The sequence below is a fragment of the Struthio camelus genome, chromosome 3, assembly GCF_040807025.1.
Source record: "Struthio camelus isolate bStrCam1 chromosome 3, bStrCam1.hap1, whole genome shotgun sequence".
In the NCBI taxonomy this organism is placed as follows: Eukaryota; Metazoa; Chordata; class Aves; order Struthioniformes; family Struthionidae; genus Struthio; species Struthio camelus.
In genome coordinates this window covers 59976044-60003223 of record NC_090944.1, presented here as the reverse complement: position 1 = coordinate 60003223, position 27180 = coordinate 59976044, and the positions used below count along the sequence as shown (strand labels likewise).

The 27180-nt window shown below is 39.2% G+C and overlaps 1 protein-coding gene across 1 annotated transcript in view; it reads right to left on the bottom strand.

The window, feature by feature from the left end:
* CCDC162 (uncharacterized) overlaps positions 1–27180 on the bottom strand; it is a 96868-nt gene that overhangs the window by 69409 nt on the left and 279 nt on the right. The window contains exons 2-16 of the mRNA XM_068936484.1: positions 27015–27088; positions 23098–23253; positions 21928–22160; positions 20424–20496; positions 19970–20080; positions 19288–19401; positions 17070–17264; positions 16278–16440; positions 13398–13555; positions 12112–12264; positions 11698–11799; positions 8078–8242; positions 3032–3141; positions 2663–2798; positions 2349–2552 (exon numbers count right to left, since the gene is read on the bottom strand). Coding sequence (XP_068792585.1) covers positions 2349–2552; positions 2663–2798; positions 3032–3141; positions 8078–8242; positions 11698–11799; positions 12112–12264; positions 13398–13555; positions 16278–16440; positions 17070–17264; positions 19288–19401; positions 19970–20080; positions 20424–20496; positions 21928–22064 — 1821 coding nt within the window. The 5' untranslated portion in view covers positions 22065–22160; positions 23098–23253; positions 27015–27088. The remainder of the gene's footprint in view (positions 1–2348; positions 2553–2662; positions 2799–3031; positions 3142–8077; positions 8243–11697; positions 11800–12111; positions 12265–13397; positions 13556–16277; positions 16441–17069; positions 17265–19287; positions 19402–19969; positions 20081–20423; positions 20497–21927; positions 22161–23097; positions 23254–27014; positions 27089–27180) is intronic.

Genomic DNA, 27180 nt, shown 5'->3' with positions numbered 1-27180 from the left:
CTCCTAGAGAGCTCAGTAAAGACTATTGCATTCTGCAGAAGAAGCATGTGATTATGTAACTGGAGAGTTATAAAACAAAATCAGAAAGAAGTGAAAACTATCGCCCTGCAGTGTTTGTTTTGGGAGCCATATTTTAAAGAGACTCTCCAAGTCCTCTAAATACCATACATGCCCACAAAAAATGTTAATACCCACAGTTACATCTCTGCACCAACCAATCAAGTGACTAGATACTACATGCCATTTTATTTGCTTGCAAGTTTCGTTTTTCCTCCTCTAGATCTGCTCAGATTTACTGGAGCTTAACAAATCCCCTTTGGGTTATAAAGCAACTTTCATGCTCTTCCATATATTTTATCTACTTTCTTCCAAGCTGAATCTTAACATGTGGCAGAAAAGAGTTTTAAATTTATTTAAAAGCATTCCACAGCTTGAAGTTCCTTCTGTCCTAAAATTGAAACTCATGCCTCTAATGATCCCCATCCCAAGCAGTCCACTAGTGAGGGTGAGAAACTGGCTTAGAATCTAGGATATATATACTTATTGCTTGGCATCACATCAGCTCATAGCTTACAATTTTGAGAGATTTGTAACACATACAGTCATCCAATTTTGGACATAGATTACGTGCTAAAAGTATTTAACAAAACCATGCCATATGCTCCTAGTTTATAGCACAAGTCAGAGAGCAGGGTAGATAGGTCTCAATTAGTTTGCCAGGAGAATGGCTCCATTATTGTTACAGTTCTTGAGAGAGAGTCTGTGCAGTGTATTAAAAAAAAAAAAAGCATTAGAAACTGTTGTTAAGGAAATACTGATGTCTGTGCTTCTAAATCCATTGCCAATTAAACTGTAATAGAATTAGTTAATATTTATCTAGGCTTTAGTTTAAGTTCAAGCTTATATATCAGTACCCATGTATTAGCGTGGAGGAAAGAGAGGCCATTGTGAAAAAATATCTCATTGCCAGGGGCTCTCTGAAGTGTTCAACAGCTAATCACCACATCAAAGAGTGCTTAAATGGAAGGTCAGAATTGATCTTTGCATCATTTCTCCCACTTTGCAACAGATAAAAGGGAGTGAAAATAAAGATATATTACACAAAGCAACAGAAGCAGAAGAAGAGCTTGTCTTCTCCCTTTCCAAAGAGAGACACTTCTCATTGGAAAGGATAATTTTTTAATTACTTTCTCTGACTTTAAAACTTGATGTTTCCGAGTCACCCAGTGCAACATTTTCTAAGTGGAAAACCCCAGTTTTCTTGTTCCAAGCAGCTTTTAATTTAGGAAGTTTAACTGGTTAGATTTGCAAAAGACAAACATCATCAGATTAGAAATAAAACTACTAAATTACTTCAAAAATATGATCCACGCCATGTCTGCCTCACACGTTTTATTCTTAAAGAGTCTTAGACTGTTTTCATGTTTAGGGACAGGAAGTTTTGGGGGGATTTTTTAAAGTCTTAATGTAAGCAAAAAATGGGAGCAGGAAGCCGACTCCCTTTTTAGTTCTAGGCCTAATTCTCTCATGAAGCAGTTCATGTTGGTGTTTCTACAGCAAAAAAGATAAGTTTTCAGTAAATGAACAATAAACATGAGCTCAAAATGTTGGCAAATATACTGATCAATATGCTATTGTGCTTCTTTAGGATTTCTACACAAAGACTTTAGCATGACTGGTACGTAGCAGAGCGGCAAGGAGATTTTGCAGCTGAGAAGAACAAACTTCATGTCATATCAAACCACTAATACCAGCATAATATATTGTTTAGTATATTTTACAAAAAAGTGGGGGAAATCAAAGTATGATAAGGCTTAGGAATTTAACTGGAATTATTTTTCCAATCTGTAAAGCCAAGCATACTATTTATACTACTTCAGTCACACATTGTCATCCGAGATTAAAAAACAATGAACCCTAAGCTGTACCTAAAACTAAATAATTCATTTTAGAAGTTATTAACAGTTACTTAAACAAGCATTTGCATACATTGTAAAATGCCTGTAAAATTTCCTAGCGCTAGAAACATACACTCGGCGATGATCCAAAACATGCAGAAGTCCTAGTATAAGCATGGCCAGCAGCACAAGTCTGAATTCATGTTCATCTGGCAGGCATTAGGTTTCTCAGACATTTGTTACTGACCTCTGGTAGAGAAAGGCATCAGATTGACAAGGGCGAGACTCATGGTCTTGAGGTTACACTAAATACCTGAGCTGATTCAGCAGTTTATCAGAATAGAGTCTGTGTGGAAGAGGTAAGCAGGCTGGCAGTTGCAGGGAGGAACGTAATGCACACTTCTGCTGAAGCATACACTTTGGAAGACTTAAGGCAATGTGGTTCCTCACCTTGTAGTCAGCTGGTGTGTAATGAATATAAGGCTGAGAACTGAGGCCACCAGAAACACCAATGCCTCCTTTGGCAGCACTGACCCAGCAGGTATCTTCTGCGCTGGGAATTAAATTACCCGCTTTAAAGGACAGGCCAGCAGTACTGATGGTCAGGGTTCTCTCCACGGATCTGAAGTAGTTCAGGAACCCCAGGCAGACTCGCTGAAACAAACAGAAGCACAGATACAATTGCATTAGCAGTTGGATGACAGTTCCTTCCTTAAAACATTAACCCTGATTCATGCAGATTTTATTTCATTTTATTTTTTTACCTGTAGCTCTCGGATTCTCAAGTGACGCAGGTAAAGAACTGACAAGTAGGCTCCTTTCTTCAGCACGTGCTCCTTGTTGACAACTTCTGTTCCTTCCTCTAATCCCAGTAGCTGAAAGGTGGTCGTATAACTATACCTTTTTCCAGACAGGAAAAATGTAATTACATTACTGTTCCTCAAGGAGATTTCTAAACCTTTCTAAAATAAACAGTTTCACTCTGTCTGTTGTCTAAAAGGATGCTACTGCCTACAGGACTCACTGTCATAGAAACCTACAATATAAAATAAAAAAAGAGAAAAGGTGTCAGAGAAATTCTTCTTTCAGGTTTTATAAAACATATATATATATATATAAAAACAAATTTTTACCCTCTTTTGTTCTTTCCGGAGGATTCTGGAGGCTTACTGGGGCTGGTATTTTCTACATCCTCCCCACTGTGAGCCACAGCTGCGTTATCATCATCTTCAGTATTTAGTTCCTAGTTCCAACATACATATTTAAAGATTGTTTGGTTGATTATGCATATGTTTCTTATTTGCCAGCTTTATATGGAGACTTTATCATAACCGGAAAAAAAAGGAAAGGAAAAGAATTGCCTTACTGGTCAAATCCATAGTCCGACCAATTGTGAAATTACTGTGCCATATACCACCATAATAATTGATTACTTTCTAATCCTTAGCATTTTATCCTTATAAAGTCCCTGGGCTTATGAAAATACTATCCTTATTTTAAAGATGAGGCTAAGGGAAGGATCAGATCAAGGAACTTTTCCAGAGAAACACAGAAAATCTGTTTCACCAAAATTCAACCCAGCCATGTTGGGTTACAAAACTGACCTATCAGTTCATCCTTCTTCCTCTTTCCACAACAAAAAAATGACTTCTGACCTTCAGCAGATTGTAAGACGAGCATGAGCAAAGTGATAGCGTATCAACAAAGAAGCAACGTCAGACTGGGCTGCAGAAAAGTCTTACTGCAATGTTGAAACACCATCAGACGCAAGACCTGCAAAATAATCCTTTGGCTCCCACTCTCTTGGATCTCAGTTGCAGCACTATGGCCAGCACTGGGCATATTCAGGAAAGCTGCAGATCACTTGAAGAAAGCCCGAAGGAGGGCATTAAGGAATGATCTATGGCCTAAAAAGCTTCATCTGTGAGGAAAGGTTGAAAGAACAGAGTTGTCCAGCCTACAGAAGTAACAGACATGGGTTTAAATTTCAATTGGAGGGATTTAGGCTTGATAAGAGGCCGGGTTAGGACAGCGAAGCCCTGGAACAGATTTCCTGGTATTCTCCTAACTGTGGAGTCAGCCATGTAGAGGCTTGCAAGTAATCAGGCAAACATCTGTCAGGAATGACATAGACAAAGGATGGACTAGATGACCTCTCAGAGTTTCTTCCAGCTCTACTGTCTTTACCATTTCCCAGTCTGGGGGTTTTCTTTTGTTTTATTATTCAGTTTGTCAGAAGTGTTGAGGTCTCAAAGCTATTAAGCTAATAAGATTCACGAGAGTAGGCAGCTGGCTAGAGAAGAGAGACCTAAATTACTGCTTTCAGCAGAGGAAGGACAGGCAGAACTTATCAACATTTCTGGAAGCTGCAGCTGACCACTGACTGCTGTTTCTTCACGTATCTGGGACATTGCAGGATTTGGGGTTCAGATAGTGGAAGGGCTGCAGAAAAAAGACACAATCTTTAAGAAAGCAGGCTTAATCAGTTCTGCTGCTTACTGGACAAATTGGGTTATTGTGGTTTTTTTGGAGGAAAGATGGCATTTTTATTAAAACATACAGGATATGGGACCTGAGCTCTGTTTACAGCTGTGTTAGCAAGTCATAGGTAAGTCATGTAAATTCTCCGGCCTCCATTTCCCTACATACATACCATGAGGTTTAATTCATTAGCATTTCCCTTTTAGGGCATCCTTCCTGTAAGGATGTATCACAAAATAAGAGCACTCATCAGAGCAACAATGATTAGAGCAATGATTTTCAGTCTTTTATTTAGAAAAACAGAGTACAATAAGTATGGCCATAAAAGGAGCGTACAAGCTCCTTCTTCCATCTTCAGCCTAAACAAAAAGTTTGCTTCTGCTCGTTTAAAGCTCCCTTTGGAGCTACATAACTACCTACATATATGCTGACTGGCTTACCAGCTTCTGCCGCTCAGAATGTTTAAGGGCTGAACGGTCTTTCCCTTTTCTTAAGCAACATGTGTTAATAAAATTGGTTTTATTTAATCTTACCAAGACGCATATGACGATATCAAATTTCATCCAGATTGCCCAATGAATTCAAAGGTTGTCTACAGGGAACTTACAGACAGCCAGCTCAGAAAATAATCTCACTTTTTCAGGAAGCCAGATACAAAACAAGAGCAAAATGCAAAATGCAAAAGCAAAACAAACAAACAAACAAACAAAACCTGTTACACAAGATGTACTTATGCGATTCTATCTATTGTAAAGATAAAACCTGTTTTGAATTAAGCTAATATTTTAGTAATTTGCAGCTGAAATTCAGAAGTCCAAGCCAAGGTTTTCCACTTCAGCCAGGAGGAAGGCCAACACGATGTTATGTAGCCACTTGTATCTAATGAAAAATATCTACTGAAAAGCATCCTAAAGATCTTCTCTTCTTCCCACTCCGACCCCCACACACAGACACACAAATGAAGGCTCCATATTGCAGAAGACTACTAGCAATTAGAAACATTTAATTTCTCATGCCTTCCCTGATCCCCAACACAAGTATATTTTAAAGACCGTGGTTAACACTTTGTAACATTAAACTTTGGTGTTTTTTTCCTCACTCTTTTCCAGCACATTCAACAATGTAGTACAAACAGTAGAAGAGCAGCAGCAAGCAGCAAAATAGGTATACTTGTCTAGGTATTGTCTGCATCAAGAGCTCCTAACATAAATCAGCAGCTACTCCATCAACATCAGTGAAAGTAAATTGGCATTAGCACCAGTGTAAATGAGAAGATCACTATCAGTCATACAGTATTTATTAATTGTGGATGTTAAGGATAGTAATTTATTAGGAGTTAAGTAATTAATTTCTGCAAACAATCAAGTATGTAAGAAAAACTTGTCCTCTTAATCGACTTCTCTATCCCAATTTATTTTACTACTTTATTCGAATTTGGACAGTATAACCCGCAGTTCTTTTCAGTGTGTTAAGAGTTTTATAGCACCAATACTGGCATTGGATTTTATGATTATAAAGAATCCTGTCAATACATCTTCACAAACTGGTGCTTGTCAAATTTATCCCGTCCAAACTGCGACAATCCAGCAATGGTACACATAAATCAGATGCAGATAAACTTGGGACCTTGTTATCTGTTTTTAAACTTGCACGTTCACACAATATATCCCCCTCCAAAAAAGTCTTTCAGGCCAAACAGATCTTGAAAAACTGTCAGACACTGAATTCTTTACATAATCCATGCAACAATCGATTACCCCACTCTGACCTTACTCCCAACATGATCATCTTTCTCATTCTGTCCTCACTGATTCCAAAGAATGTTTAGTGTTTTACATTTTGGAAAAAAATAGGTCCTACAATCTCTATTATTTAAAACAATGTAAGGTCAAACAGAATTAAAGTATATTTTCCTGGACCAACACCATTGACTCTACATGTCTGCTAAACATCACAGCAAGTATTTGGACTACAAGTGGGATGAAGCATTTCCACTAAAAATGAAACAGAAAATGCTGTCTGAAAAAGGTCAGTGAAATGAGGAAAAAAGTGAGATGTTACATTTTTAGGTAACAGCTGATTTTTTATTTTAAAAACACTGACACCTAGATAGTGCTTTTCTTGTGAAGGATCTAATTCTAGTCTTACAATACCATCACAAGAAGACTGGTTTCAAAATTTGATTTTTAATTACTCTAATGCTGCTACAATCAGTAATGTAGCCTGTATTGTCCCCAGATACATGCTCAATCCCAATCATGGACTCAGTTTACTTGATAGCAGATGTACAGTGCAATTTTTTTTTTTAATTAATCATCATGTAGTTTGCTTGAGTCAACCCAATGTATTTTTCCTGGAGTTTTCATTAAGTGACCAAATATTTCCTGTATCCTGGGTAAAAGTCAATCTGAGGTAAGAAACACGGCACGTTTTCACATGTGGGAGCCTTTCCTGCCAAAAACTGTTGGTTTATTTCTAAGTACTGAACTAGCATCAGTCTTGAAGCAGATTAATCATCAGCAAAGAGGGAATGGGGAGAGATTAAACAATGTCTTTCTCCCTGTCCCCTTTTTCCCTGCTCTAGTATCACCCGCAGCCCTGCTTGGTCCTGGCCAAGGGCAGGGATGTAGGACCTTTTCATTAACATTTTGGCTGCATCTAGCCACAGTACCAGAGGCCTTTCCTCTTTAAAAGACAACAGGGAAGCAAAGAGAATATTCAGTCCATTCTCAACGTGCCATTAGGGCCCGCTCTCACAGGCCACTGGACATTGGCACAGAAAGCCAAATGAGGCATCCAAATCCAGATACAGGAAGTTCTGAGATTAAAAAGCTCTCTGTATAATACTTTTCCATTTCTTAAAACATCAGCTGTGAACAGCTTCTGAATGAGAAGGATGATAAAGAAATAGGTAATAACATTTCATCTCCATCAGAGGAATACCTTCAAACTCAAAAGATTTATCACAGACCTCGAACTTGCCAGGTAAGGAATGTCACAGTCTCTGCAAATCCATCAGGTACCAGAGAGGCAGGCCCAATTTCTCATTCACTGCCCTGTCAGTTAAGCCATTTGTTTTTTTTCCTCTCAAAACTTTGAAGATCTCTCATATCTTCTGTTCTCACAGCTACTGAATCTTCTTAAGATTCAGCGCCCACAAATGCCACTTCCTACTTTGAAAAGAGGAACTTGCTATCACATCTGCCTGTGTAAAAAGCAAGATATCTTCTGTTACATTCACCGGTGCTGAATTGTTAGATGGCCTCCAGCAACCCAAGGATCACGCTGTGATCCTTCCTCCCCTTCACTCCATACACACATGCTACCCTAACACCACACTGCAGTAAATACCAGGGCACACTTCTATTTCCTGCAGCCAAATCCAAACCCCAGTCCTGCTACAGAAAGGTTTGCACATTGTCCTGTAGGTCAGTGCAAGCTTACACCACCTGTGCTTATGATTTGTGAGCCCCAGGGAGGAGAGGACATCATGTGCAGCAGTTTGGATGCAGATGTGTACGCTGCAGCTCGGCAGATCCTGTTCAGCTCCCACATGCAGCAATAGAGGGAGACGAATTTTGAAAAAGGAGGACGCTGGTATCCAAACAGAAATCTCTTAAAGATTCTCTATTAGAATCGACAAATTCTTGCTAAACATGTCACTTGACCATTACTCATCATTTCCCCCTTCCGAGTACCTGCTGGAGCTCGCCAAGGGCACAGATTCCCTTCCAAACATGATCATAGCTATGTTGTCCCGAGGCATGAGAAGAAGTCGCATAACTTGATGACAAAGGACGTGATTCAAGCACCGCTGCTGCATGCTCCTGGAGAACCTCCATCACCCTCTCCACATCTGAGACCTTGTTTCAAATCACATCAAATACAGATGAAAGATTCACAAGGCAAACGAGTCAGCTTACCACCTGCCCTCCCACAGCAAGCCAGGGTCAAGCGTAGAAAATTTAGTAAGGTTTTGCAGCAGCGCTCATTATTGCTTCTCCTTTATACAGATAAGCTGTCTGCTGCCCACTTCCCAAGGCAAAAATGTAGGAAAGGACTTCACTATCATAGTGAAGTCACTCACTGCATACTGAGGGAATGCACCAGACAGTCCAGGATACAAAAGTGTCCTTTTCTCCTAAGATGTATGGAGGGGTGCGACTACTAGGTAGTACCTCTCTCCTTTCCTTTTATCCCTCATCCTTAAGATGTACATGTTTCCTGACCAAATCCAAAAATAGCAAATTTGCTGAGCAAGCCATTATGGAAAAAGTCAGGACGGTGATTTTTTTCATTGTCTCAGTGAGCTGCAAGGCCATTTTGTGCTCTTGTTACCGATGACGATGGCTTTTGCTCAAGCTTTCCAGAAAAAATATATGCCGTGGCAAGATTTGAAAGAATGGTTTCTTTGTGAAATATCTGGCATGGGGAAAAGGTCTGAAAATTAGGATCATAAAAGAAAGCTTATTTCAGTCCTAAATAAAGAAAAACTATAGTAAATTCCTAATCTCCTTTTTTCTTAAGAGAACATCATCAAAATGAAAACCATTCAATTCTTTAAAATGTTTTAAAGCCAGCTTTGGCTGCAAAGTCTGCACATCCACTTTCTGATATATGCATTTAAAAAAAAAATTCTCTCTTACATGCTTCATGAGAGACCCATGCACGTAAAGAAAGTAGTGGATTTTAAATGGGAACCAGGGAGACTACATATTTAGAGTACTTCCAAAAAAACAGGCTAAATAAAATTAGTAGTAATACAAAAGTAGTTTTTAAAAAGCATATCTCATCTTACACTTTCTTTTTTTTAATTGTCACTTGTACCTAAAGTATAATTTAAAGAGGATGGTCATACTTTAGCAATTATTAGCCTCAATAAAGTTCTGTTGATAAAAATCCTACCATAACATTCACAGCAAATCTAGGGGGACTAAGACTGGGTGTTTTATAGGACTGTTTTTTATCATCTGTTTTGAATGAAACTGCTGAAAAGTCAAAAAAAAATCCAAACCTTGTTTAACACAGTGAGTTAGACAAAGGAGGAGCAAATAACTAAAAAAATAACATGAGGGTGGGGGAGTAAGTGCCTTTAACAAAAAAGTAAATTAAACATCAAACCCTATTTAAATGGTTTTTTTCATTCATTTCCCCAGTATTTTTTTTTTCATTTGCATTCTTTTTTGTTGGGTGTCAGCACGATCTGATCTCTTACTAACTCTGTACTAGCACACTGCTTCAATCAGGAGCTCTACTGTCAAGCACCTGGTATATTTCTAAATTTACCTTTTCTTTCCTTAGAGTCATGCTTATTTTTAACAGTGTTAGAGACCGAAACACAAAATTAGAAGTCATTTCCATAGACATAATGCTCCCAGCAGTGGAAAGAGGACTGGAGAAGGTGAGCAGAGGTGGAAAGCAAGCAGCCTCCGTTTTCCTTTTCCTCAGCCGCTGGGTAGTTTGCTCCAGCACTAATTTTCCTCTTGGCTTCAGCCCATCAGAACCTGCTTACTAATGCTCACTTTCATGATTTTTACTGAGGCCAGCTTCAGGTGCAGGCAAAGCAAGTAGTTGCCTAAAGAGGAGGCAGGAGGCTGATGGGGTCTTAAGCAAGGGATGTCGCAGTCTAGCAGCCAGCTCTGGAGGAGGCACCACTGCCGGAGCCTGTTTGTGGCTCCAGCACCGAGAGAGGTCTGCCCTGCTGAGCTGGCACTGTCTGCTTCTGCTCGTTTCCAGGCTTTCTCGCATTGCTTTGGTTGCTTTTTTGACGCCCATTCCCCTATTCTGCCCTGTGCCTTCCACAGTCCCCATGCAGATGGGAAGCTTCCTTCTCCCTCAGGCCAGCACCCCCTGGGTTGCCACCCTGGGGAGGGCGACAACCTGCAAGGGTGCTGAAACAAAACTTGCCTGCAACTCAAACCTGTACATAGCATTATGAGGGGCTCTACAACAAGCCCACTCTCTGCTTCCTAGATGGCAGGGCTCTTTGAGTCTGAGGACAGAGGTATTTGGGTAGACTGCCTTGGGGAAAGGAGACCAAGGAATCAGCCTCACAGGGGCTGCAAGCAGGGCTTAGGCTGCCCTGGTATACCTGAGACCATCTTGATACTGAAGGAAGGAACAGCCACCTCAATCAATCGCATTCGCCAGGAACGTGATTACTGATAGTAGAGGGCAGCGAGTGGTACAACTTCACAGCTTCAGGGGGACGGAGGGCACTCTTTCTAGTTCTGTATAAAACTGGAAGCTGAACTACAAAGCGTTGTTACTGCTTATGGCCTCACCAGGGGAATGAGATGTAATATTCCCACCATCTGATTGACAGGTAAGTTTTGCTGGCTGAGATATTTATATGGTCCTAATTCTACCGTAGCTCACTGCCTTAAGTGTATTAACTGTCATCATCCTGTGAGAGACAGAGAACGCCTGTTACCCCAGTTTTACAGATGAGGATGCCAGACCAGCTAAAATTTCACAGGAAAAATGTGGTAGCACTCCAGTACACCTGAGCAAACTATCACACCCTACAGTTCATCTATGTATCTGCAGTAGGTGTGAATGTGCAGAGGCTACCGGGCATATGCAAGTTAGCCCTATAGGGTACATTCAGTAAATATGATGCAATTAGGACACAAATACTACATTTTACACCTGGCCACACAAAGCAAGGAAATGATTTGAGGTGCTATGGGTGCCTCAAACTCTCTGTGGATGCAAAGCAAGCCTGATCTGTGAATGAAAACTGACAGTTGTCCAAGGATGCTGCATGGCAGACAGCCCCGCCAGAGCAGGGCTGGGCTGCAGGACATCCTGCAAACAGCCACCTCTCACCAGAATCAAGAGAACTTGTAAAACCAGAACGGAAATTCAGAGACATTCAGTTACCTCTCCCTGACACACAGGCAGTCTGTACTGTGCCCTCCTGAGTTTTAGACTTGTGCCTCACTTTTGGAGCATCTTGCCTTGTCTTTTCACCACAGATCTGAATGCGGTCACATTAAGAAAAACTGTTCTAAGCAATGCCTTTGACATTGGGGTATAACACAGACAAATTCCAAGGCTAACTCTGACATGACTTAGGTGAACCTCAGAGCTTTTGAAGATTTACGCAAGTATTCAAGCTTTGTAGTTTTGTAGCCCTAAAATGAATTAAGAGAGGGAAAAACTCCTTCTAACAGCTCACTAAGGGACCTTTAATGAATTCAGGCATATGAATATGATATATAAACCCAAGGCCACCTCTCTCTAGGCATTTCGATTTCCCTGAAAGTGTCCAAAAAAAAAAAAAGTGATTTTTTTATATGAGAAGTTATATTACCTCTACAAATTTTGAATGAAGGTCCATCAGCTTATCCACTTTCTTCCACTGTTTCAGTTTTATCAAAAGTTTTTGCTGCCAGGGATCTACTTTAGGCTTAATCTGGTTGATATAAAAGTAATCACAAAATGTATGACTATTACTACACGCTTTTTGTACAGGAGGCAATATTTAGTAGGGAAAGTGCAATATATTCACTTTTTCTTTTTATTTTCAAGATACACAAAAAAAGTGGCTCTTGGCCACACAGTACAACAGTAGTTAGATAAGCCTCGAATTATACAAGAACTATCACTCTGTATTTCTCAAAGGATGCATTTTAGAATTTAATTGCAGAAATATGTTGGTACACTCTAAAGAGTGGTTATGACTTTTTACTAACACAACTAAAAAAGGAAAATTCCTCATATTTACCCTTAAAAAAGGAATCCAGTTAGCTCTTTTTTTCAAAGCCCTAGTTGGATCTAACATGCCCCAGTTTTCTGATCTAGAAACCTCTGCATCATAAACAGGAAATGTCCTCATTGTCTGCTGTTTGCAGAAGATGCTTCTAAATTTCTGGACAACCTAAAGCATAAAAGGAGAAGGTAGTGTTATAAATTTCACAAGCAGGACATTAAATCCCCGAACAAAGTAATAACGTATATTACCAGCTGGAAAAAAAAAGTCAAGTCATAAAATGACAAAGGGCACATTCTGATCCTATGTTTCCTCTCCAGCAGACACAATAAAACTCCCTGCTGTTAACTCTGGAGCCTCCAAAGATATGAGTAGGATTTCCAAAAATACTTATCGTCAATGGGAAATTTATTATTGTCAGCTTTGATGGGAACAATATTAGCCTAGAATAAGCTCTATGAGCATCCTGTCCAAAAAGGAGTAAGCCACTGCTGGTCCACAATAAAGGTAATTTAGAAGGAAATTTACAATAAAGCAAGGTACAGTATTGCCCAGTTGTGCAAACACTTCTGCCTGTCCTTATCTTGGATCGTTCCGGTGAGTTGAGTTGGACTAGTCAAACGTTAATTTGAGTATAGACTTACAAAACAACTTACATCTCCAAAACTTTGTCCTTTTCAGCTCTACCACCTGGTTGAAAAAAAGGCATGATTTATAAGATGATGCCTGTATTTATAAGCAATATGTTATTTACGTTTAACTTCTATGCATCTCTCGCACTCTGAACAGATGATGGAGATTTTTGGTTGGTTTGGCCTTTGAAGTCAGGCAACAGGTGAAAAGCACAGCTGTTTTGCTGATAACCCCTGAGCGGCAGAGGCTTGGTGAGGTCCTTTACAATGGTGTGTAGAAGGCCGACCTCTAGCGGAAATACAACAGGTCTGTGATATGCTATAACACGAGGGCAGGAAAACTCAAGAAAGACACATAAAAGGCCTGAGTGAGAGCTAGGAGAATAAAGACGTGGACTCAGAGTAATAACGTGAAAAGTATGAATGCTGTGGTACTTTCAGCAGTTGCTATAGCTTAGTGGAAGCGATCCAGGCCTTTCTGCCACATCCTGTCAAAACTAAAAATGCCCAGGATCTTATTATTTTGTAATGTAAAACACTGAGTTATAGTAACTGGAATGTCTACTCTTATCTTTAAAGCTATATATATATATATGTGTGTGTGTGTGTGTATATATGTATACATATATGTATGTATATATTTAATATTGAGAAGCACTCTTCAGTTACCAGGAAAAAGAGCTCCATCTCATCAGCTGAATTCTTCAGATCCTTAAGGCTGTAGTTGATGTCAAAGTGAGCAAGCAGAAGCTGGAGCTGAGGTTTCAGCTCCTCTGTTTCAGTGCTGTGCTGGGGTAAAGTGGATCCAGCGTCCTTGCAGCAGGATTCTGCAAGAGGCCATAATTAGACTAGGTGCAGAATGTCAACATTTTTAGCAACATGACTGTAAGCAATACCATCAGTGCCCTTTTTTGTCCTGAAGTAGAAATATGTCAGAGAATGGACTGTGACATGGAGGAAAAAATCCAACACATTCATATGGATTTTTTTATTATTTTCATTTTCTTTTACAAAAGGGCCCTCCGCTAGACCTCGAAAGACTAACAGCCGCTGCAGGTCCGCGCACCTCCGTGGTTCTTGAAAGAGTGATTATCTTCTAGAATGGAAAGCACATCAACTAGCAAATCCTACTGCCTGAACAAAGAGTTGTAACTCAGGGTGTGTACTACATCTGTCTCACACACATATCTCCCAGATCTTCAAGCTCCACAAGAATTTCAAGTGTGTTACTATTTTAGGGTTATCACTCCTCCTATATCTGATACTGACATGATGCTGCTATCACAAACTTCCGAAACAAGGGCGCACAGGACTGGCTGAACCTGCCCTGGTGTCTATGCTGAAGAGTCTGTCTGCAACACAGCATCCTTTTTTAGCAGAACGGAAATGTTTTCTCCTCCTCCTTCACCTTGTCTCAGGCTTGGTGAAAGCTTTGGAGGATACTGGTATTCCTTCATCTTTGAACAGCCAAAACTATTGTGTTCCTGTAAGTTTTGTCATCTTGTCACCTCTTCTTAAGTTCTTTGATAAGTAAGTTTAACACTGGTTTTAACATAGAATCTTAGAGTTCATGGCGTGCCATCGTCTTTTTATACAGGAAATTGACTGTTATTCCTATTGCTTGGGTTTTTTTGTTTCCAGGCCAAGCTATAACAAACAACAATACTTTATCTGCTGCTTCTTTTCCTAAGATTTTTGAAAGTCTGAATAAATACCAACTAATTCTTCTTTACGCACAGTACTGATGACCTATGCAAAGATCCTAAGGGCAAATTACAATTTTCTAAAGTTCAGCAAAACTTGTGGAGTTTGGTGAAGCTACATGTAATCCAATTTATTATCTCATTGCTTCAGCAATAAAGGGCCATCTGCGTTTCTATTCTCTGCTTTGCTTCATCTTTGCTTACAATGTCTTGCTTAATCATTTTGTTGTTTCATCTATGAAGCTCAGATCCGGAGATGAGTGAAGCTTATGATGTTAATATGATACTGTACACAATCGCTAGATAACTACATAGTGAGGATCAAAATGAGCTGCATCACTTCCGAGTTGCTTTTTAATACCAATAAGAGTCTATTCCCTTGCAAAAAGAATGGCTCAGGCGAACTCTATAACACATTGCAGGTTACAAAATAATGGCCTTCTAGACACAGGGGCGAGTGCTGAAATTCAGAGGGAGAGAGAGAAAAAAGAATAATTTAAAAGATATATTCTCATACTCATAAATGATTCTCTGCCAGCTGTAAAATCAGCTCCAAGATCACACTCTTGCCCTTCCTTCAAAAATGCAGTCTTAATTATACAAACGTCAACCAGGAAATATCCTACTTTGCTACTCAGCTCCCCTCAGACCAACAACAGGACAGGATTGACAGGAGAAAAATAGCAAGTATCCATGAGAGAGAGAAAGAGCGAGAGAGAGAGAGATAGAGAAAGAGCAGGGAACAATCCTAGCAGACATCTGTCAGTCTTTAGTGCCCTGGCAGGCAGCAGGGCTAGAGGAGTTCCTGACCTGCTAGCAACCTCCCCAGATTAGCACAGAGCAAATGCAGGGAACTACAGGAAGGCATAAGGCTTCTGTGATCCCAGTGATCTTTCCCTACTACAATATTCTCAATCAGTCATCACTCTTAGGGCAGTGCTGCTCCAGGCCACGGTTGTGCCCTGCTCCCCTGTGCCGACCCACAGGTACACGGGGCTCCCCTGTGCTAGAGGCTTTCAACAGAGAGAGGGAACAGGGAAGACAAGCTACAGTCTCTTTTTATTCCTAAACCCTGGGCAGCCCACTTTCCAACTGCAAGGAGGAGGCACAACACCTTGCCTCTCCCCAAGAGAGAAGCAGGAACTGTACTCTTCCAGAGACGATCCCGTGGGCTCCTACAGTTTAGACACAGTAAGAACAGTGTGGAAAAAGCACAGATTAAATCACAGGATTTAAACACTTTGGAACAAGGATACTGCCTTGCTTGCTGAAGAGCCACTCACATGGGTAACTCTACATAGCAATATCACTTCCTCCCTTTCTCCAGAAGCAAAGAGAAATTGAAAATAACCGCAAACAGATTTTTCTAGAGATTCGTTCTTTAAAGATGCATACCAAGGTATCCCTCCAGAAACAGAACATCTACAGAAATATTTTAAGTAATATTTTTTCAGAAGATTGGAAAGGTGAGTTTCAGGGCTTGGCATAATCTGAACAACATCCTGGAATCTCCATCGAGCTGATTCCACACGTGTTCTTCTAAACTGACTCCTTCTGCGACTCAATGCACAGACAGCAAAGTAAACTACTCAAACATAAACCTTACTAAGGCCAGAGAAGCCACCACTGCTGATTCAGAACTCCACGCTCTGGAATTTGGGTATCGTCTTTTCCAGGAGCCTGGCTGATTTTAAAAGCCACACGCCAAATTTCTCAAGATTACAAACCAAGGATGGCATTCAGTACTTCCCAAATGTGCACTGTTGACCACTCTCAAAGAGTATACATCAATAAATGCATTATCTGTAGGACTTGTGGTTTTGAAGGAAAGTTGATCATTTCTCACCATTTTTTTGTATAACTCTGGAGCAGAGAGAGACATCAATGTTAAAAATATCTGAATTCTTGTAAAGAGCACTTCTTAACATGTCCCAGTTGTCTTGGACCACATCAGGACATTTCTCCCTAGCCACATTCATTCTGCGAGAAACAGGCAAATGCTGGAGAACCTGGAGTTAAAAACATATCCATCATTATTCTCAGTCACGTAGAAGTCATACAAACTATTTAGTTGGATATTTAGTAATAAAATAAAACATAAAAGAGAAAAAATTAAACCACAGTTATGCATTGTTTAGTCACAGTGAGTTACTTTTAGCACTCATGTAATAAAATCTTAACAGAAACAAGGTACAATAAGGAAGTATTCTGATTTGTCTTCAACATGTGCTGCATTCTTAAGCAAACGAATGCTCCTCAAGCCTACAAGCAGACTATTCACTGAGACGACTCAGTCCATTGATAGGGCCATGCTCTACCTAAACACCATCACAGTAGTAATAGGGAAGAAAAGTCTCCCCAAGCTGCTTCCTTCCCATTTTAGGTCACCTCAAAACCAAGCAACCCTGCACTATCCACCCTGCTTCCAGAGGATTCATTGTTCCACTTACTCTGGTGACACAGCTGAATCTAGCTAATTCCTTTCTAACAAAGTCAGTCTGCTAACAGAATCTAGTTCAGTACCTTCAAACTTCTGGACTACTTTTACACTGAATTTCATATTTCTGGGTTTACTTTTTTCCCCCCAAGATTTGCAGGTTGCGGAATTACACTTTACCATTCAAAATGCTCGTCTTACCTGAAGAAAACGGTGAATGCCCTTCACAGAGTGCAAGTGACACACTAACCACTGGGTGTAGATCATCATATCTTCCTGTGTCACTACATTCACCGGATTTTTCTTTCCTGTCAGGAAAGTTTCCCTTGCAGCCGAAAGTCTTGCAGCCCTCTGAACTGCATCACTGTATTCCTCCATGATGTGACTAATTCGCTTCTGTTTATGTTTATAAAAGAGACACTGTCATTTCTGCATTTGTGCATTTTCTTCCTGTACTAACTAGAAGGCCATTGCACTCCCACTGCATATGCAATCCTAGTCTGAGAGTATGACCTCAAAAGTTTACTGCCTTCCTATGTAGATAGGGTTGGGAATGGAGTAGGAATGCTATTTCCAACCTAGTGAGGAAAAGTGAGTTTCAGTCTAGATAATGAATCTCTCCGAGCAATTAATGCTGACCATAAGCAGATAGCTGAGAATATACTCAGCCATCAAAGTGTCAACACAGACAGATTAGTAATAATGTTTAAGAATATGCAGTGATCCTTTAACATATTTTCTACATTTAAATAGGCCAGACTCTTCAAGTAGCACCAGCAAAAAGGAGACCCTTCACATACAAACTCAATAAGCTCCTTTAAGAATGAAATACATGAATAATGAATGAATAAAGTGCAATTTTCTTTATGAAAGCACGTCTTGCTAATGTTGTTAGAGAATTTTACATTAGGAAATGGCTCAGGACCAGCAGCCCCAGCTCATCTGGAACTATTCAGAGCTGGTCTGGAACTGAAAATACGATTTTACCATTTTCTGCTCAACATCCCTCCCCCCTTTTTGGAAAAAAACATAACTCATTTTGCCATTAATGTTTTTCCTGTTATAGTTTACCAATTCACATTATTTTTAAAAGCCTGAAAATTGCTAAGACTGTTGGAAAACCCTGGCATAGGAGTCACACTGACATCTGGCTCTTGTTCTTCCAAAATTGGGCCTTCAGCCATGGAAGAGTTTCAGGGCCAGTCTGCCCAGCAGGAAAAGGCTTTTTGCTTGTTAGCAAACGGAATGAGAGGACTTTAAACGTCTCAACCATGAAATGAGCTCCGAAAGCAGGACAGTTCTCTCCACTTCACCCCTCACAGGGTACCAGAGCCAGGAGCCTAGACCCTTGTTAGCAGTGGTGAGCAGGGGGCAAAGCCATTTCTACCTCCCACGTCACTGCCTTTGGCCCTTTCTAGGCTTCCAGCAGTAGTGTTAATGGCACATGATCTGGATAATCAGGCATAGAAGAGTTTTCTACTTTCCCTGCTTCTGTCACAGAAATCCGCTTTCTCTCTCTCCTGGTCTCAGATCATATACTTCCCAAATCACAAGTGGCAGTTCTGTTTCTTAGTACTAAACTCATATGGGAAGGTGGTGGAACTCTCTACCATCTTCATTACCGAGCTCTGTCACCATGATTACTGCAACTACAGCCACGAGAAAACTCAGAAACAACTATTCAAAAGATTTTTGAAAATACCCACACAACCTCACTCAGCAGGAAAAAAAAGATATTTACAATACAGACCAATGGAAGATTTAATAGAAATTTCCATTAACAATTAGGAATCACAATTCTAAAGAAGAATATTCACATAACGGCACGACAAAATTGAAGCTATTGTGCTTGACATTTTATTGCGTCTGACTGAAAAAAACCTCCACTTTTCACCTGTAAGGGAGCTCGGTTTCCCTGCAGCCAGAGCTACTTACCCTGTAAAATTACAGGCATTAAACTAAGCAAAATGACTGCCATGTTGTTTGAAATACAATAAATAAGAACAGTTAAAGCAGGCATTAAAAAAAACAAACCAAACAAAACAAATCTCCATCTTCCTAAACTGGACTTGAGACACTGCTTGGTTGCAAGTGCTTATATTTTAAAATAAACCATAAGAATTGCAGCGAAATGGAGTTACAGACCTATAACACACAGAATATCTGTATTCTGTACTATCAGGTGAAGGACAGGGATACGATATTCTAAGCAAGTATTGCATTGCTTGAAACTAGATAAAGCATCTTTAGATGTTGCAGTAACAGCTACCAAAATCTAAAAGTTTCAGAGTTTTATAAATTATCCTTAACGTTAGTAGCATTATTTGGCTGGAAAAAAGCCATTGCTAACATCTTGTTTTTTAATGCACGGATACTGTGATAAATATGTATGTGCTAGAGCCTAGTTTTTTGTTCCTACCTGATAGAGAGGATAAAGTTGTTCAATAACGTTGCTGCGTGTACAAAATCTCTTCCATCTAAGCATGTGCAAATATTTACACTGGACTAGCTCAGTAATTCTGTCTGTAAAAAACTTGAATGAAATCAGAGATAACCAGCACATCACACGCAAGAAAACAACAGCATTTTGACATTACACAAAACTTAGGCAGTGTACAGGTCACCATTAGCATCAGAGAATAACACCAAAATGATAGTTTATCAGTCACTGAAGACCAATGCACTATTTTATTTATCCATTAAGTGGGAACTTCCTCTAAGCTGTCCCCATGAACAAAGTATTATTACGAGAATGGAAAAAATGAGAAAAATAGTAGAATCCAGTCTGCTGGACCTAGACTCTTGAACTTCATTTTAAAAATGGAAATAAAAGTAACCCACAGAACAAATCAAAAGCATCAGAGAAATATAAGAATATTGATCCAGCCCATCTTATTTGGCTTGGATTCCTGTTCTTTAAACAAACAAAAGTATCATAGAATTTTTCACATCATCCAAGGAAGTGCTTTAAACTGAAAGCACTAATGCTGTCACGACTGCTTTCAGGGAGGAATTTCATTTTATTCTCATTTTAAAATCATACCACAACCTGCTAAGCTAAAGCAGATCTCTTGGAACCTTGCAGCAAATAGAAATACTACCTGGTGCAGCAGCAGAGCTAAGTTTGCAGCCGTATATTCCCTTCTCAAGCAGCTCTCTAACTCCCTCTGCATGACATCAGCCTGAATAACAAGAGGTTTTGCCTCAGCCACCTGCAAATAGAGTAGCTACATGTCGAACAGATCTTTCAAAGATATCATTAAAAAACTGTAAATATAGAAAAATATTTAGGCTTTGAATTTAATTGGGAGTAGTCACATAAACAGAAGCTGCACAGCCAGGTCCACACTACTGGTATGGCTAGACCAATCTTATCCAAATAAAAGAAAGGTTATTCTGTTTTACTAATATGTAAACTACATTATGACCCTTCCCACCTTGTCCTTACAGGCTCTCCTCCATTCTAAGAAACATATCACTTTCTCTGATTTTAATTTGCAGTTATTACTTGGTGAAGAGCAAAGAGAATTTTCAGTTAGTGTATTCTTCAACTACCTGTAAGCCTTTCTTCAGTATTACCTCCCTTTCTTTTCTGAAATAAGATGCATCCTTCGGAATTGGAACAGAACTGAAAAAAAAAAATTGTTCAACACGATGTTACACACAATTTGATATTAGCAAACATTTGACAGGCCCAACACAATTCAAATGGCAAAGTCAACAGTCAACAAGTTCAGTGGTATGAAAAACCTATATTAAAGCAGCATTAATTTATTTAATTAGAAGACATCTTTCTGGCAAAATTTTAAGGCACAGACTGGTTACTTCCATCTCCATTTTTTTAGCTAAAGCCTTTAAAAAGTCCATCTGGATATTGTCCATTTGAATGGTAAATATTACAACCCCTACCTATGTAGTGGAATGCCTTACTAAACATACTTCATAATTTATTGAACTTCCTTCCTAATATGCCTATATGGCAAAAGGAGGGGATAAAAAAGTTCTGGAGGAAAACTATTTCTTAACTTTCATGCATCAATACACTTACAGCAAGAATAGGTTGTACAAAATTTTTATTTAAGTGAACAAAGTGAACATATGTGAATTAAATACATAGGTGAAAACTGGACCCTTAAAAAAGGGCTCCTGAATTTTGTTCAGAAGTGATACATGGGAAACTGCACCACAAAAAGTTAGTACTGGAAGAGATTTTTTTTTGTGAGCATCCAGCTCTCCCACTGCTCTACGGCAGGAAAAAGAAAATTCAGTCCGTATAGGTGTTTGTCTAACCTGCTCTTAATGATCTCTAATTATGGATGGTCAACAACCTCCCAGACTAGACAAAATATCAGTGTTTAATTAATACTGTCTTGAAAAGTTGTTCTCAGTTTGAACTTTTGCCTGTTATTTTCTGTCCTATTCATAAGTGGACACTGAGAGAAGTTTATTCCCTCCCTCTTCACAGCAACCTCCCATATGTTTGAAGACTTATAATCTAGAGAAAACGGGAGTGGAGACATAAGCCCAGCTCCTTTCACCTTTTCAAGTCTCCTACTCAAGTCTTACTGAACTCTGTTTTCCTCCAGATATTCTGCAGGTGGTCTACAGCCTTCGTGAAGCAAAATGCCAAAACTGGGTACATTGCCATAGCTGACATCTCACTGCTGCTGAGGAAAGTAAGAGCAGCTGTCTTACATGTGGCTGTCCTGTTTATACACCCTGGTATTATGTTTGAAGCTACTTCCTCTTCAGTGTAAGAAGGAAATACTTGACATTATTGAGAGATTTAAAGTTATGTTTGCGGTACACAACATAAAACAGCTTTAGGGTTTTTGTTTTTTTTTAATATGTAGGTATTCACTCTCATTTCAACAGTAGTTCTGTGGCAGATGTGCAATAAAAAAAGCTGTTATTCCTGGCTCCCACTTGTGTATTCAGGTCTCTGTTGAACAGTTACATAGACACATGACATTTGTATCATGGGGAAAAAAAACCACCACAGAATACAATACACTGCTATAATCTGACTCTTCCTCACTCCCCAAGAAATCCTTGTTACCTGTATGCCCTACTCGGTGTTCCCTGGAGCACCCCATTGTCTTCTATTTCTGCCTTCAGCTCTGCCAGCTGTGCTGCTAGTTCTCTTTCCAGCTGCTGGACCTTCTCGGTAGAAGAGATCTTGTATACTTCATCCATTTTTCATATTTCAGTATGGCAGACCAAAAGACGAAGCAGTCAGGAGGAAGTTCCTTCCTCAAGTGCAAGGCACATGCGAACTCTGGACCTGGAGAACTGTTCATGTCAAAAGCATAAGTCCCCATTCCTATATAGACAATGTACAGGATGCAGCATTTACATTACATAATTGTTTATTCAGTATCTCTGTTAACAAAATTTTCTTTTGATATCTGGAACAGAACTGGGTGAAAGTGATTTTTCCCAGTTTGTTTGCTAGTCTGAGAAAAACAGGAAAAAATGGACTTGGCCAAAAGTTTTCAAGCACATCCCCCTGCACCCCACAAACAAATGCCACCTCTTCCCTTCTTCCCCCAGTTTTTCTTAAGGCAAAAGGGATTAGGTAATCAAATAACACGACATTTTATGTGCTGAATAAAATATTTCATAAAAGAACTGAAACTCTCTGCTTTATTTTTTTCCCAAACAAAAAAAAATAGACATTCAAAACCCATTTTCTCCCATTTTTCTTAGCTGAAGAGATTGATCAGAATAAGAGGAGTGGAAGAACTGGCAAAAAGTGCAACTTTTTGACAAATTTACTATCTGCAAAAAATCCACTAATAACAACTTTCTCAGTGCTAATGGGAAATACTTGACTTGTGAGAACTTCTCCAGTAGCCACGCTCTCTTCCCAACATCTGGAATTATGCTCATTGTATTCACTTGCCAGTTAGGGATATAACCTATTAGAAAGCTGGGAGTTGCCTTTTTAAGGGAAGAAGCAAGTCATTGCAGAAAGGTTTGGGTTTTCTTTTGAGGAGGCAGATGGAAAGTGGCAAGTTCACTTGTAATAAAACTGCTGCATAACAATCTGTAGCATCTATTTCCCAGTGGTCTGGAGAATCTGTTTGGCAGCTGTGGACATGTAATTTCTTTCTTTTTCTTTAATAAAAGAGCGGTGAAAGATAATAGCTATTGAGCCAGTCATAGGTCTGACGTGACAAACACAGGAAACAGTCAAGAGGCCGAATAAAAAACTTGGAGGGTGTACCTTCTTTGGGTTCTTCTTGGCAGGTAGTATCCCAAGGTCTTGGATAAATTCTTGTCTTCTGGTATTTGGATCGGCCTAGCTCATAACAGGAGCTGCAAACTAGGCAACTGAGGGAAAGAATCAGAGAATTCAGATCTCTGCACCTGGATTTCACACCTGAGAAAAGAGGAAAGTCAGGTAAACAAGGATACAAACACCAAGGGATAGGATGACTACAATGAGGAAGGAAGTGTTACTGTTGATAAAAATCAGAACGGAAAGATTTTACTGAACCCAGCCAGGAACCTGTGTGAAATCAGTGAGAAGCAACCAGTATATTCACACACTAAACACAGAGGCCCAGGTGAGAACTTGAACTGGTGACATAAGAGGTGAAGCTGACTCAGAATCAGCTGAATCAGGATACTATAAGCAACGGGGTGTAGCAGCCACACCTTGGCAGCAGGTTATTAGATGTTTTAGAAAGACTGAATTTATGCTAAAGGTTATGGAAGAATATGATATTTTACTGAATGAACGGATTTAAGAATGGCTAGCCCAGGTAAAATGGAATCTATTTGTATTAGATTTACCTTGGGGAATGAAAAAAATTTTTTTACTAGATTAGTACTTAAAAAAAAAGTCTGCCATACTCTACAAATGTCTTCAAATGGTCACTGAACTGAGATGATATTTCAGACAGTTTTGGTAAGCAGTGTGAACATTACAGAAGTCATCTTAACTTAGATTAGAAAGGAAAAATAAACACAGATATGTATGAAAAGTATTCAAGTCCAGAAGGACTAATGTAGAGACTAATAAATACAAATTTTACTACTTATTATTTTACTAAAAGTAATTAGCAAACTGAAATGGAACTAATACCTCAAAGATTTTAACATCAGAGAAGCTGGAATGTCTGTAAATCAATGGTGCAAAAGCTAACCAGAACTTGCACTCAAAATAAAAGCAGGCAAGAAGTGTTTGGAAGAAAGGATGACAGAGCTGATCAAAGAGTAGGCAGAGAACCAAAAAAAAGGAAAAGACCAAAAAAACAGAAAGCCAGGAAGCCTAGAATTGAAGCAAAAAATACCAGAAGTCATTAAATTAAACATTGCAAAGGAAAATGAAGAGCAGGCAGTTCTTCACCTTATAAACAAGGAGGATCTAAGAGAAAAGAAATGGTGCTTATACATACATCATACACACACACACACACACACACACACACACACACAAATGTCAGATATGGCTATAAAACTAAAGAGAATGATTTAGCTCTTATTTTTCAGAAAGGGCTATGATATAGAAGATGGAGTTAAAAGTTAGGATACAGCTGAGGGGAATGAAGTAGTGGAAAGATAAATTACCATTTCTCAGGATGAAGCAAAATTTGGATAGCTTATTATATTCAGATTGGGAACATGGGACTAACTTAATTTCCAAAGGCCCAATGTAGAAAACTGAGGTCTGCTAGCAAAGATATAGTAGATGTACTTAAAAAAAAAAAAAGGGTGGAGAAGGATGAGCAAAGGGAAAAAAAGGGAGGAGGAAACAGTAACAATTACAGGACCATTAATGAAATCCCAATTGCATGCAAGGTTTTAGTACAAACTTTGAAGGAAAAAAGTCATGGATGCCAATAGACAAAATACAAAATATTTACCACAAATGATTCAGTCCAGACTAGATATGATAGTATCTATCATACTTATGTATTAATGGGGCTAATAAGGATTCCTTCCATATAGATGTGATTTTTTTAAAAGACTAGAAAAAAGACTTGGGTACATTAACAGATCCCATAAAAACTATGAACCACCAGAGAAAAGAACAGCAGGAAACTGTTTAAACTAAAAGATGAATTTTGGCGCAATAGTAAAACTGCCCATAAATAAATTCAGACTGCAAAAAGAAGCCGTCTTAAGCACCAGCCAAATAAAATCTTACAATGGCTTTACAATACAAGAACTGGGGACAAAAACCCCACCTAGTGTCAAGATGGAACTCAACAGGTTTGTGAAAAAATTAAAGAGCAGGACCTATATGATGGTAAAGGAAAGGGCTCAATAACCCATATAGTCCTTGCAGTTTTATGTCTTTTTCTGAACCACAGAGCACTGCGATCCTGATTTCCCAGTTTCAAATCAGTGAGACCACTCATAAGGGGAAAGTTATGGTACAAGTGTTCTCAGGAAAGGGACCCACATTTAGGCCAAGGCACAAGAGGCCGACATGACAAACAGGAGGAAAAATGGTCATATGCAGTGTAATACATTGGATTCAAAACCAATCAGTGGCCCAATACCTACACAGCACTTACATCAGCAAAAATTTTAAGGAGCTAATCCAGAATTCCTAGAAATTAAAGGAAAGAGTTCCATGTTGGATCAGAATTTATCTAACCAAATTCTTTGAACAAGGTAAGTATCTTCATTTAAGCTAATCACCCTGGACTCCTTTAGAGTCAGTAAAGGGACCTAGGCATTTGGGGTAAAATTCATCTGCTCTATTTTAGCTGTTACTTTAGGGTATGATACATTACACTTTCAGAAATGGTTGCTTCTCTTTGCTGAGTAACGACAGCCTATGGGAACCATAAAGGCAGCCTATGGAGGGCGTCAGGTGGGTGCTAGGATCCCAACCCAAGTGACTTAAAGAAGCTTTGAATATGCCCCAGCAGAGGATACTGCAGAAGCAGCCTTGCCCATTTCAAGACAGGCAAGCTGAAGAAAATAGAAAATGCTTCATCAGAAATAATAGCAAATGTTTTATTATCCTCACTTCCTTGTTTTTCTGCTATAAAAGTCATCATGAGTTTGTATGGTATTCTTATGCCAGGAACGTCTTTCAATAGATCTTTCAGTCCACACAAACATCTGTAGTTAGTTACATTAGTCAGGATTCAAATCCCAGTGAGATCCTGCCCTGATATTTTTCTAGGAGTGTTTTTGCCAGCTTCTATTCCCAGAACACACTGGATTTATGGCTATGTCCAACCTCTAGTTTTGCTGGGTAGAAGATCGTAACACACTTTTTCGAACTGAATGCCTTTTGTACTGGGACAAAGTCTTTCCAGCAGGCTTAAGTAACAAGCCATTAATTTGTGCTAGCATATTTCATTAGCAGCAGGAAAGTGAACTATTGTTGGACAAAATTTGCAGTTCTGTATTTTTAATTATACTGTTTGACCTACATCTTTTGTCCCATTTCCTTAACATCCAGGCATAAAACACGAACTTAGATTAAAATACTAACAAAACCTGTTGTCAATGACAACTCTTGCTGTGGCAATTTTGCATAACTCAGCATAAAAGAACTAGGATTTGGAGTGAATAAACCAATTAGTCTTTTTTCTTTTTTAGCACTGCATGTTTTTGTCTGCTGCCCTTTATAGTTAGATTCAAAACATTTATAAAACAAGTACAGTTTCATCTGAGAAGACAAACAAAACCATAGAAGATACAAATCAAAACAAGGATCTGTGAAAGAGCAGAGCAAGCACTTATTATGCCAAAACATATTTTTCTTGTAAAGATGACTTCTTTAACCACTACGCTTTCTCTAAATATATTTTTATGGAGTTCTAGGCTTGAGAACTTTTAGAGCAAAAGAAGTGAAGCATTTAGATCCCAGCAAAACTCGCTGCAATCTGAGCGCCTTAGTCTCTTGGAACCTGAATCTTGCAAATAGTAAACGTACAAGGTTAACTGCACCGCTGCCATTTCTGCCTAACTACTCCTTGCTGCATATTTTTGGAAGACTTATCTTACGAGGCTGACAATTGCCTCAGACTGTGAATATGCTAATAAATAAACACATAAGCTGGTCTTCTACATTCCCCTCCCCATCCCCTACTACTGAGATACAATTTGAAAACAAGTTTTGTGTGTTTCTGCAAGCTAAGGAAATTTTTTTTAATTTTTGATTGCACTTACTTTATATCCAATTGGACTCTCTCAGCCCATACTGATGTGCCTCCACTTGGCTTCACTGTGTGAAAACACACACACTAGAGAAACAAAATTCCAGAAGACAGATAGTAAAGAAATTATTCAAATGCAATGAAATCTTTCAAGTTGAAATACAAGAGATGTACAAGCC